The sequence below is a fragment of the Anomalospiza imberbis genome, chromosome 3 (assembly GCF_031753505.1).
Source record: "Anomalospiza imberbis isolate Cuckoo-Finch-1a 21T00152 chromosome 3, ASM3175350v1, whole genome shotgun sequence".
Taxonomy (NCBI): domain Eukaryota; kingdom Metazoa; phylum Chordata; class Aves; order Passeriformes; family Viduidae; genus Anomalospiza; species Anomalospiza imberbis.
In genome coordinates this window covers 6,902,084-6,915,113 of record NC_089683.1, presented here as the reverse complement: position 1 = coordinate 6,915,113, position 13,030 = coordinate 6,902,084, and the positions used below count along the sequence as shown (strand labels likewise).

Sequence of the window (13,030 nt, the reverse complement as noted above, 5' to 3'; positions counted from 1 at the left end):
ATAGAGCTTATCTTGCATTTTCTTCCCAGAGAGATGTTCAAGGGAAGCAGAAGATGAAGTTAGAGCCTTTATTCCTTCCTTTCTGTCCTTCCCTTGCCTTGACAGAGATGCCCATTGAGGGTGATGGGACACAGGGACAGCTTGTCCAAAAAGCCCCATCCCTGGAAACGTTCATGTCCAGGTTAGATGTGACTGAGCAACCTGATCTAGATGAAGATGCTCCTGCTCATTTCTAGGGGTTGGACCAGGTGACCTTCAAAGGTCCCTTCCAACCCTGACCACACTATGATTCTCAGAAAACCTGACAGGGTGATGCTGAAGAAACAAAGTGAGGAGCACCACTCAGAAACAGCCTGTGCACTGCCAGACGCTCTTCAAAAGAGAAGAGATCTCTAAGGGCTCTCACACTTTGTTATTGCACTCTTCTGAATTCTTCCATAATTTGATTTAATTCTAGGGACATTTATCTTATTCTCTGTTACTAATACTACAATATATGTCCTTTGAAACACTTTTAATCTGTTCTTGCTTATTTTATCAAAATCTAGAAACCCAAAGCTGTTGAGGGTAGGGGTACAGGCCCAGAGTCATCAGAAAGAGGTGTCAGATGGTTCTGGTTCCCTTTTGAGTGCTCTGTGTACTTCTTTCTTTCACTTACAAATCGTCCTAGAAGTCCATGATTTCCCTGGGAAGAGGCCGAAGGGCTGTGGTTTTGTTAATCAGCAGGACACATCTGTGAAGGGGCTGGCATGAGCCAGGAATGACAAGGCAGACCAGGCAGTTTTTAGCACGATAAAATCTGGGGTCAAGTCTTAAGTAATCTCAAGCCTCTGCTTTAAGGCCAGAGAGGCAGACAACTGCAGAGAGCAAATCTTCTTTTGACCTGTGCCTCAGGATGGAGTAGATTGTCTTTTAGATGTGCCTGACTCTTCACAGTGACGATAAACCAAATTTGCTTGGTTAGCTGAGCCTCAACATTGCTAGTTAGCTGGAAATTAAAGAATTCTTCTTTATTGCAGCAGAGAGTTAGACAATTATTTCCTGGATAACTTCTCATGGCCACTTTCTTAGAATTAGTTTTTGCTGTTCCCAGCCAGACAAGGTGCAGCTCTACCTCAAATGTGCTGCCCTCAGTGTTCACCTGCTCTGGATGCTCCCTCCATCCTTCATCCATACAGAACAGCTGCACAGCAAACAGTGCAGGAGCACCTACACAGCTGCAAGGGCAGGAAAACTGCTACATAAAAATGTGGGGGAAAATGCTGACATGAATCAGCATTATGTGCTTTGCTCTGGAAAGGAATGCTGCAAGAATTTTTGGTAATGGGTGGCTGTGTAACAGGGATTGACTGGTACAAGATCTCTATGCATAACTGTGCTAGGGACAGGGACAGAAAAATCAGTTTGATTGAGGAGAAAAAACCTTTCTCCAAAGTTTTACAGGGAAGCTGAAAGGAACATGAGCAGCCCAATATGTTAAACCCTAAATGAAAGGGGATTTAAATTTTTATTACTTTTTTTACCTTGAAAACTGGCAGCTGGCTGAAAAGCAACTTGCTTCATCCTAACTTCTGTGGTTTTTAGCATAATACTTTCTGTGACCTACAGTGGAGTAGGAATGTCCTTATCAGAGGGAGAAACAACTGCATTGATTTCATTAGGATGTTTATCAGACAATGTATTTCAGCAGACATTCCTGGTTGCCCTCTGTCAAACAGCTTAAGCTTTTAAGATAAAATAGCATGCAAGCATGATGGCATGCTTTATCCTAACTTTTCTATAATGCAGCTTGATAATGATCTATCAGTCCAGCTGATGAGAGGAAGCAGTTAAAGAAAAATAAAAATAGAGATAAGTTTGCTGGCTAAGGTCCTGTAGGTGTACTTGAATGAGAGTGATCAAGCAGTTGGGAATAAGGGCTCCTTTCCTCATTGCCAGGGATCTGAAAAGTGTTTTAAAACCCTTGCCAGCCCAACCTCTGCTGAGTGAGGTGCTAAGAAGGCAGGACCCATGCCCTCTCAAAAATACTTCAAACCCTCCCTTTTTCCTGTGAGAGGAAAGCCAGAGGAGGCTGATGCCATTCAGAGCAGAGATGAATGATAAAATAATTTATGTTCAAAAAGACCTCAAAGATCACCGAGCCCAGCCATTGAGTTACCATGGCCCGGCCCACCACTAATCCCTGTCCCTCAGTGCCAGTCCCCACAGCTGGCCCTCCCTGCCATTCTCTGCACTGACTACAGCCCTGCTTTCTTCCTAACTTAGAGTGATTTTGGACAAAGAAAACACCCCAGCAGAGGGGAAGGCCCTGCCGGGGGCTGCTGCTCCAGTGACCGCACAGAACCCAGTGGGAGATGGGTCTGCAGCAGCTGCACTGAGAATACTCAGGAAACAAAAAAAAAAAAAAAAAAAAAAAAAAAAAAAAAAAAAAAAGCCACAGGTAATTTTAGTAGTGAGGAAGTGTTTCTAGTGTCCTGTTTCTAGTGTCCCTCTGGGCTGCATGCTGAGAGGATCTGTGCCTACTACTATTATCACTAGCAGAAGATATTTAGCTCTGGAGGAGCAGCTAGTTTCCTTTAACCTGAGAGGCCCTCAGCTCTCAAGTCAAACTTCCCATGCCACTTACATATCTTCTTAGGAAATTAAGGGTCCAAGCATCCTTTACAGATAAGTTTCCAGCCTGAAACATAGAAGGGGTTTATTCTGTACCCATTCATTCACAATTGGTGCATCTTACTGCTGAAGAAACAAGGAGTTTGGATTTTCAACCACAAGCAAGGTCAGGTCTGCATAGACACAGGTGGCAAAGTCCATCATGCTGGGGGAAAAGGAAGGTGAAGCTGTTCATGCCTGTCTTCTTAGTTCTCACTCTCCTCCCTTCAAGAGCCTAAATATATCACATGGCTTTGGGGCAACTAGAAAAAGAGAAGGAAGAACACAAAAAACAATTTAATAATGTCCATTGAAGAAAAGAATTTTGCTTGCCCCCTGTTTTAGATGAAATATCACATGCCCCAGAAGGTGATCTATATTTTATTGCATCTTTAAAGATGCTCAGGTCTGGAGAGAATTACCTGCCATCAGAATCTGGAAGAACAGACACTGTTAAGACTTCATCAGACATTAAAAATATACATATATATATAAAAGAAAGGGAAAGACACAGAGACACAGCCTGGGAATTTGGAACAAGATTCCAACCATGCAAGTGACCTTGCTAAAGTCAAGTAGCATCTTCTGTTGTACATTCTCTGGAGATACATGGGTATAAAATCATGTACAATCAATAACTATTATTATTACTTATTATGGGGGGTTTGTTTTTCCATATGTGGTATCAGAGAGTAGCAGCAGATGTAGGTTAAAAAGTGTAAGGGGTCTGTAGTCTGAAACATAAAAATATGTTATGAAATTAAAAACAGCAGTGTGTAGGCATATGCCAGGAAGGAGGCACTAATTATCAGCAGAAAGCACCTTTTTTCATCAAGAAATATGTGGAATTTTATTCAAAACCTGCCTGGCTCCTCAGGCATCACTTGCACAAGTCATTGTGGCCACATTTTGTTTCCCAGACCTTAGGCTTAGTAAAGGAGTTTAGCCCTCCATGGCTTGCTCTTTCACTAAGTTGGTCCTGGAGAGAACTTGGGGCAGTGAATAACTCCTCTGAAGCTCCCATGAGACTCCAAGAACAGGTAGGTACCTGTCTTGGACTCTGGGAGGTGTTGAAATTCATGCTGGCAGCACTGGGTCTCCATTTTCCTACACATCAGTTGTCATCCATAAAATGGGGTGAATGAAAGTCTGTTTCCCCCCATATTTCTTTTGCTTTCCTCTCTAAGATTGTAACCACTGCAGAGAAGCTGTGGCTGCCCCAACCCTGGACATGTTGAAGGACAGGTAGGACAGGGTCTGTAGCAATCTGGACTAGTGGAAGGTGTCCCTGCCCATGTCAGGGGCTTGGAAAGAGATGATTTTTAAGGTCCCTTCCAATCCAAGCTGTTCTATGATCCTATTATTCTCCAAGAGCTCTATCAGAGAAAAGCCCTGTGATGCCACAGGTGGTGTGGTGCCACATTCATATTTAACTGCAGCAAAGGCAAACCCCTTGCTTAGATAGGAAAGAGCTTGCCTCCAGAAAGAAGGGAACAGACAAAATGTCCTCACAGCAATCTGGTGCCTGTGATTTCCTCGATTCCATCTGAAAGCTTACTCTCCATTTTGCTGACATATGAGCTGGGTGCCCTATTGTACATCAATGTAAAAAATAGCTGTTATCTGCTGTTTCACAGGAGATACAGCAGAACATGACTTATTTGTGCCTGCTCTGCTGCCTCCTTTGAAATGCTGCCGTCGCTCGCTGCACCCTTCGCAGGGGAAGGCAGATGGTCATCACAAAGTTTCCTATAACCTTGCCGTGCCTGCTGCATAGTGAATCAATGAAACCTGAATTACAGTGCTCTGCCTGGCTGGGAGCTGCGCTGCTACAGAATCCTGCAGTGCCTGCAAGCCTCTGAATGTCAGCTCTGCCCAGACACTGAGGAAATGTGAAATTTCTTTCCAAAATTTCAAAGCGGTGCCAAGTGGGGATTTTAAGCTGCAAAGTTGCATCCAATGTGAGCCAGGACTGCATTGCTCAAGTCTTAATTACCAGCTTGGAAATGCACATTTTGTGAGCATTCAAGTGTTAGGTGTGACCTCTCCTTAGAAAGACTAGAAATAAAAAATCCAAACAGGATTGGAGCATGAAATGCTGGGGATGAGGACTTTTTGGAGTCTGAACAGCAGCAGCTTCCCCTCTGTGATAGCTGTCTCTGCTTACGTGACATTTGCAATGTGGCTCCAGGTGATTTGGGAAGCTGGCACTTAACTGCAGTTCACCTTTTGTGTCAGCTCGTGCCAGGACACCCTTGCCAGAAGCCGCTATTTTGGTGAGAAATAACAACTGGGAATAGGGAAAAAAATGAACTTCTGAAAAGCACTTTGACACGTTCCCTGGGCTGTGGCAGGCAAAGCTGGGAACAGTGTGAGCTCCTGCCTGAAAGTAGGCGTAGGTAGAAATTTCTCTGTGGGAGGATTACCTCCTTTACATACCTGATTAAAGGCAAGGTGAGTATATAAAACATTTTAAACACTGTCTCCCAATTTCTGATATTTATTTGCTCTATGAGTCAACATGCTGGAAGACATCTAAATTTTATAAACCCTCATTTCACTGACTTTTCCTTAGAATGGGAATCATTGCTATGAGCAGGTCTGGCAATTTCAGATAATGACCTGCATGCAGCGCAGGTGCAATAGGTAATGCTGGATGCAATACAGCAATGTTAAAATGTCTCCCCCAAAATGGTTCTGGCCTTTTGCAGATGACTGCTTCCATGTGTATGTGTGGAGGGCAGAGCCTCTCCCAAATCCAAGCTGTCAGCTCATTCCAGTATTGTGCCTAGGCAAAGAATGTTATCTCATATGAACTCACTGCTGCAAGGTAGCTTAGACATCAACTGCCTTGATAATTCTATGTTTTTATTAAATACAAGAGGAATAAATTTAAAAACTTATAATCCAATTTATGTTGGGGAGAAAGCAAAATATTATTTGGTGTGCTAAAGACAGTCTCTGGATTTTGACTTATTTGATCAAAGAGATAACTTGTGCTGGGACAATTTCATCATTGAGACTTATTCCTCAGTTTGCAACTGGATTTGATCTTCTAAACCCACACAGGCTTCCCCTGTTTTGGAATGGGCACATACAATTATCCTACAACCAGTGGCTAAAGAGAGAGGACCTTTCTTACAGGACTTTTCTTATTAAATCCTTCCAACAATAAAAGAAAAATAACCCAAAACAAATATTTAAATGGGGCCAGATAACTTTACAGAAAAAAAAAAGGTCTGGTCTTGTTAACAGACAGAGGCTGAGCGGACTTGATGTGTCCTTTGCTGATTGTCATGGAGTTTTATATGTCCTAGCATTTACCGAAATAAGTGAGACCAGAGTAAGGTTTATACTCTTGAAATGTATAAAAAACCCAAATCCTGGTTAAATTTAGGTTTAGGGTAGATTATTTTCTCTGTGCCACTGATATAAATCAGTGAAATCTCAAATTAACAATTCAAAAAGTCTGATTTTAATTATATGTTTCTGGAGATAGAATAGCTATTAAACTTTGTGGATCTGTCTGTATCCTGAGGAATCAGGATTAATTTACTGTACATTTCCAGCTTCTAAAAATCATTTTCAAAGTGTCAAAAAATCACAAATCATCCAGAAATTAATCTTCATCTCAAACTTTTTGTAGTAATTGGAGATTTGTCATTGTCCATTAGTTAAATGTGGAAGGTCATGCTCTCCCATGGGGTGAGGAACTTGCATGCAACATTTTGGTCCTGGATATCTGGGAATCCCTGAGACTGCAACGAGTATCTAAGTAGTCCCTGAACTGCAGCACAGAAATGCAAATGAGCCTATAATGAGTAAGACAGAGTTGTGGCAGGGAGCAGGGACAGATCCCAAAGGCAAGCGAGGTGAATGGCAAGGCTCCTGTTGAGTGCAGTGGTGTCTGAGCAGAGCTCTTGGCTTGTCTGTGAGAGGAGACAGAGTCTATCTCTGCATCATGTCATAAGCACGATAACCACACGCTCATTTTTCTGCTTTCTCTCCCAGGATGGAAGGAGCAGTTTCATTGGCCACCAGCTTGGAGGGGTAATGGAAGTGCCAAACAGCAAGGACCAGAGAGTCAAATCAGCCAGAGCCATCCAAATCACTTACTACCTCCAAACATATGGCTCTGTCACCCAGGACCTCATTGGGGAGAAGTGGGAGAGCGAATTCTGTAAACTGATGCACAAGATGCAGCTGGATCACCAGGATCTGCAGCTCTACTCACTAGCATCCTTTAGCCTCTGGAAAGACTTCCACCAGACCAGTCTCTTGGCCAGGGGCAAGATTTTGGTGAGCCTGATGCTGATTCTCCTGACTGCTACCCTCTCAAGCTCCATGAAGGACTGCCTGCGTAGCAAACCTTTCCTGGGACTCCTGGGAGTGCTCACTATCTGTATTTCCAGTGTCACTGCGGCAGGGATATTTTTCATTACTGATGGAAAATATAATTCTACTCTGTTGGGAATCCCTTTCTTCGCTATGGGTAATTATTTATCTTCATAATAATAGGATTAACAGAGTTTAATGACAGAATTGTAAATTACATCCTGGGTTTTAATGTGCAGATTTTACTTTGGGTGAAAGTCTAAGTCATTTTCATCTTTCTAAATTGATCTATGCCTTGCCAAAAAAAAAAAAAAAGAAATGTGAAAAAAAAAAAAAGAAAGAAAAATGGAAACAAAACAAAGCAGTAGCAACAATAAAAAGCAAATTACATTCCTGGAATCTTAGCCAACATGAGGGAGGGGCAGTTCTATTGATCTCTGTTACAGAATGGAGAAATTGCTATTGAAAACTAGTCAGTTCAGCAGACAAAATGGATATGTGTTGACCCAACTTTGATGGGAGGCCAGCCAAAAGAGTAAGTTAAACAGGAGGGTACCAAGGAAGGGCAGATTTTAACATCCTTCCCAAGAAGGGCTTTTCTTTGAGCTCTGCCTGAAGGGCAGAATGGGACAAGTTGGTGTAATAAGATTGATGGACTTTATCTCAGAGAGGAGATTACAGTTGTGGTGTTTGCCAGGCTGTGAGCACAGAGGCCTGTCAGGATCCGTGGCACATAATCCCTTAGTTTGTGAAATCCCAGATCAGCTGCACAGATTTCCTTTGCGTTGCACCCAGACAAGGGAAGGTGTGGAAGAAGAACAAATGCAATACCCAGCTCCTTAGGCAGAAGAATTGCTTTTAATCAACTGCTTTCTGGTACTGTTTGGGTCCAAGCACTTCCAGTGCATCCATGTGGTTGATGAGTTTGCTGGACAGTTGCATTGGAAAGGCAGAGGGAAAGGTGCCCAGCTCAGCGTTGTTTGGTGCCCTCACATCCAAGTTTGTCAGAGTTTTGCCATACCATGAGTCTGAACCCCAGTAACAACTCTGCAAAATCTTGGTGGTGACAGCCTAGAACTAAAGGTTTTCATGCTCAATTTCTGGTGGCAGAGAATCTTACCTGTGGCCAGAGCTCTGCATTTTTACAGCTAATTTCTTAAGCGCTGCTCATGCTTCTAGTCCTCAAACCAAGGACTGTGTTATGGTAAGAGTCAACTAAATATGCAAAGTCACAAGCCAAAGTCTAGGTTTGAAAAAGGGTCTTATACTTTCCTTAAAACCTCAATCTCCCAAAAGACCAGATTTTCTTATCTTCCCCTAAGAAAATTCCTGTGAGTATATGTATCCCCAATCCCAACCTCCTATTTAATCTAGCCCCTAATAATGCATCTGTGTCACTAAACAAAAGGGCTGAGCTGTGGCCTCATCAGTCCTGCTCTCAGAATCTCTGGAGCACCTACTTGAGGTGGGAAGGAGTGGAATGGAGGGATTGATCAAGACTCCAGAAAGGAAACAGAGGAGTGAGGCAAAAGATCCCAAGGAATTGCATGTTTGGTTCAGCCTCATTAATAGTGATAAACAAGGTTGTGCCAAAGCCTCTAATTCAGTCATCTGTACTGTGGCAATGGCCCCTGACATGGATTGCCCTGTGCCAGCTCTTCAGATGTTGTGCATGGCTCTGTGGTGCCAGAGGAGTTGATGGAAAGAAAGCAAGAAAGCGCTGAGATGGGGAAAGGGAAGAAAGCCAGCAGAGAATGTGCCAGGTTGCGACAGATGATCCTGACCTGTGCGAGGGGTGTGGGTTTAGGAAACAAAGAATGGAGAAAGGGATGAAGAGGGGGTCATGCTTGTTATCAGATTTTGGCAACCTTTTCCTTATGTGTCAGGAGGTGCATATCAAAGGAGGAATCAAAAGGCACTGCCTTGCTTGTGCAGCAAGTTGAAGTAAAGATGAAAAAACCCTGAAGTGATGAAAAGCACCTTCCCTAAACTGTGCATTCCTCTGTTGGCGTCTCTTTTTAGATGGTTGGAGAGATAGGTAGCTTGACAGGTCCCAGACTTGTCACTCCCAAAGGAGCTCCTCAATTTAAACCTTCTGTGCAGCCCCAGGGTGAGACACAGGTCAGAGTTTCTGAAAGCAGAGTGCCTTAGTTTCCCACCTCGGTAGTTCATGACTTTGTTTGCTGTCTTAGGAAAAGTAACATTTATAACTTTCTGTTGTGTTTTGCTCTGTCATTCTTGTCACAGCCACTGCCAAGAGCAAAAGAAAAAGAAAAAAAACAACTTCTCTTGATTTGAGATGTTAGCAAGGATTGTTTCTATAATATTATATTGTATGAAATTCAGGTTGAATAAGAAAACATTTATGTAACTTTTTCAGAAATTTCATTCAGGAGTCTCAGACTGAATTGAAAATATCATTACAGAACAGCTTGCATGCTTGGGAACTGCTGCTTATAAATATTAGAGAACACTTTTACAGTTTAGTGGAGGAAAAGATGGGCAGAATGTCTTACCAAAGTCTAACTGGGTTACAATCTGCAAAGTACCATGTGCCTTTAGTCCCTTAAGGGACACTGCCACCTAAAGAGACCTTGCTCTGCCCAGAATATACCCAGGACCTCACTCATCTGGGCTCTTACTGGGCAGGGTTTTCTGCTGGACTGGGCTGTCATGGACTCATCTGACAGCCCAGAGCAGAAACAGTGAAGACCCCAAGACTATTGATTCTGTGAGTTAATAAATCACCCTGGCCCACGTTGTACCAGTGTCCCTTGCTGCTGGCACAGCAGAAAGCAAACAGCACATCAAATAGTAATTGAGTGAATATAGAACAAAAAGTGTGCAAGGTGGGATTTCCCTGAACTGCAAATGCCAGATTTGCAAGTCAAACTTTCAAAGTCAAGTTACTTAGATTTAAAAAAATAAAACCAGGCAATAACAGTGACAAAAACCCTGCAAGTACAATGCAGAGTACACAGGCAGCATTAATTCTGACAGCTCCCAACTTTGGAACACTTCAACCTGACATTTGCAAACCATCCATTTAAAGTACATTTGTTTGGTCAAAAATATGCAGTTTCTTCTAGCATTCACTTTTCAAAGGATTAATTTTAATGGAAATTTTGTGATATTTTGGGCTTGTCCTTTTCCCTGCAAGGGTGGCAGGATGCTACCAATCTGAATAAGCCTGGATGTTTAGATCCACAATTCCTCTTGCGTGCAGAGCTTCTGTAGGTTTCAGTATGTGACAGAAGCCTATAGAAAAGTGGAATGTTTAATATTTTCCTAAATTTAGACTTGAGTGACCTCCACCATAATTATTTACAGTAGTCCTGCTGTGAGGGACTGGTCTGCTGGGATAAAGCACATCTCTGCTGTACTGGGGGAAGAATGTTAGCTCAGATTGGCTTTTCTTTATCCTTGAAGGCGAAAAATGTCAATCTTAAGTTAGGCATGAGGACAGTGGTGGAAAGTCCTGTTTACTCTGACTGCCTCTTCTCAACCACAGTTTCCTCAGACAGCTCCTGTAGAAGAAGATTTCTCAGTACAGTGTCTCCCACCACATTTGTGCAGCCATTCAGGAGAAACTCTTTGGGAAGTTCTCCTGCAAATAATTCTCTGGCTGCCAGGATCTCCTGCAAACAGGAGAAAAGGAGGCTGATTTTTAGCTGTTCATACCCCAGACAAAAGGATAAGTGTTGTGAGTTAATACAAAGGTGCTTCTTTAGTTTCAGAGATTCCTTTTTTATTAACTGAATTGGGCCTAAATGTTTTATTTGTCTTTTTTTTACTCAGAATTTAATAACCTGCATGTGAAATTAGAATATGAGACTGTTCTACCTTGCATTTCTCTTCTGGGACAAATAAAACTTGCAGTTTCTTCTACAAATTTAATATCAGCAGAGCTGTCATGAATGGCTGTGTTTCAGACAGAGGATAGAGGGTCATATAATTAAGTTTCAGATTTGTTCTAGCTCTGGTTAGATGTTCACATCTGCCTTTTGTGTTTAGATTCATATGCAATTTCAAAGGGGTGTTATGTATGTGACATAATTATGGTTTCCCATGCCTAATCATCACTAATTAATATAACCAGAAGGTTAACTACATAATTGAGATATTATTGCTCCCATGATCTGCTTTTTAATGCACAGAAACCAGACTGATATCATCGGGGAGATAATGATTTAACTCAGCTGAGGTCCCGACTGTGTATTTTTAAATGCAGGTGTACCAATTACATCATTTTACATTGCAATTATTTTTGGCCAGTCCATTAAGTACTTCATTATATAGATCAGTGGAAATCTTATGATAAAAAAAAACACCTACAATATAATTATAGTGTAATTAGGCTTTTTGTACTGTAAAGTATACGTGTTTCTTATAAGGCTGAATCCACAGTGGATGTGAGAAATATTTCCTGTCATTTGTAAGGCCAGACAATGAAGTCCATAAGATATTTGTGGGAACAGCTGTTTGTGGCTGACACTTTGGAGAACATTAATTTCCCTGAGTGCCCTACCACACACTGCAGTATTGCTGCCAGCCCTGCCAGTAACTACACTGCTGGTAGAGATGTAATAAAGAGATACAAAAACTTTAAGAACCAATAGGCTGCCTGTATCCAGCAGTAGCCCCATGCCTGTTTTATGAGCTCAAGATGGATGGCAGAGATTGTACTTTCAGTGCAGAATTCTGTTAAAAATTCCCATTATTCCTTCCCCAGAGTTGTTCAAATGGAAGGAGGAATCAAGGCAATAGCAGACAAGACTCCAGGCAGTTATTAGCATTTCAGATAGAAGCCATCGAACCTCTTTCAGATAGCAGTTGTTGAAATAATGACTGGTGATCATCTTTCAGTAAATTTCAGATGTCACAGTATTATATTAGCAGCAGAGTCATGAAAAATTGCAGAAAAAAAGTTCTAGTTCAGATGAGAATTTTTTTTTTCAAACCTTAGAAGACAAATGTGAGAGCCAAAGTACAGGCTGTCACTAGTTTACCTGAACATGAAGTATCACAGTAGTCTAACCTTTGCTTCAAGCAATGGACTTTCTGATTACAAATGTGACAAAAACATTTCAAGAGTGACTCAGACTATGGGTTTGTCATTTCAATGCAGCAGTAAAGCAAATCTCATATGAATCTCATGTTGCACCATCACCTCCTATTTGGATGAGGAGCAAGAGAGCAACCCTTTAGAGAAAAGAGACCTCCTGACATAAACCCCACCCCTCCATGCCTTAGAAATTCAGTGAATCTGATGTTTAGATGTTACAGCAGTTCATTTCTCCACTCATACTGCAGATCTTTAAGGTCTTGGAAATACCTTGTCCTTAATGATAAAATTTCTGTTATTGACTTTTACAGAAGAAAATAGGAATTAAAAAAAAAAAAAACAAAAAAAACAAAACCAAAACAAAACAAATAAAAGATCAACAGGGAAAGAAATTGCAAGAATTAAAAGTGTTTTTTAAGATTACTTATTTGGATGGGCATCTAACACAAATAATTCATATGAATGAGTTTAGAAAATTTCCATATTTGTATATTTATTAAGTTGATTTCCCCATAACATGGTGTATTTCTTGACAAGTCTATTTCTTGTTGCAGTAGGTGGGATTTTTTCATTTCTATAGGAAAGAAATTTCATCCAAGAACAATTCTTCCTGGAATTTGAGTAGAAGACTAAAGCCTTTCTGGGATAATCTGCTGCACTTTCGCCATGCAGCCTCGTCCTGCAACTATGTCCTGAAGTGGTGATGGCTAGTGAGAGGCAACTGGACTGAGACTGTCCTTTCTTCAAACACATGAGGGGAGATTATCTCTGAGCCAGTCCTTTGGGCCTTCTCACACCCAACAGAAAGGATGCACAAAGCAGCCCAGCCAGCCTCAGTCCCAGAGCAGGGTTTGTAGCATCCAATCCAGGTGTCCCAAATGTTCCCCCCTTAATCTCAATTTCCTTTGCAGGCAATAGAGAGAAATATGAAAGCCCAGAGCTATTTGGAAAATTGCTTAGTAGATGTTAAGGATGAGC

General features: G+C 41.7%; 1 protein-coding gene across 4 annotated transcripts in view; it reads left to right on the top strand.

The window, feature by feature from the left end:
- The window catches only part of PTCHD4 (patched domain containing 4), an 81,320-nt gene that overhangs the window by 18,417 nt on the left and 49,873 nt on the right, over positions 1–13,030 (top strand). For 3 of the 4 annotated variants that reach the window (XM_068183305.1, XM_068183304.1, XM_068183306.1), the window contains exon 2: positions 6,664–7,144. In XM_068183305.1, the coding sequence (XP_068039406.1) occupies positions 6,664–7,144 (481 nt within the window). Of the gene's footprint in view, positions 1–3,550; positions 3,693–6,663; positions 7,145–13,030 lie in introns of those variants that run through there. The other variant, XM_068183307.1, reaches the window with a different exon arrangement.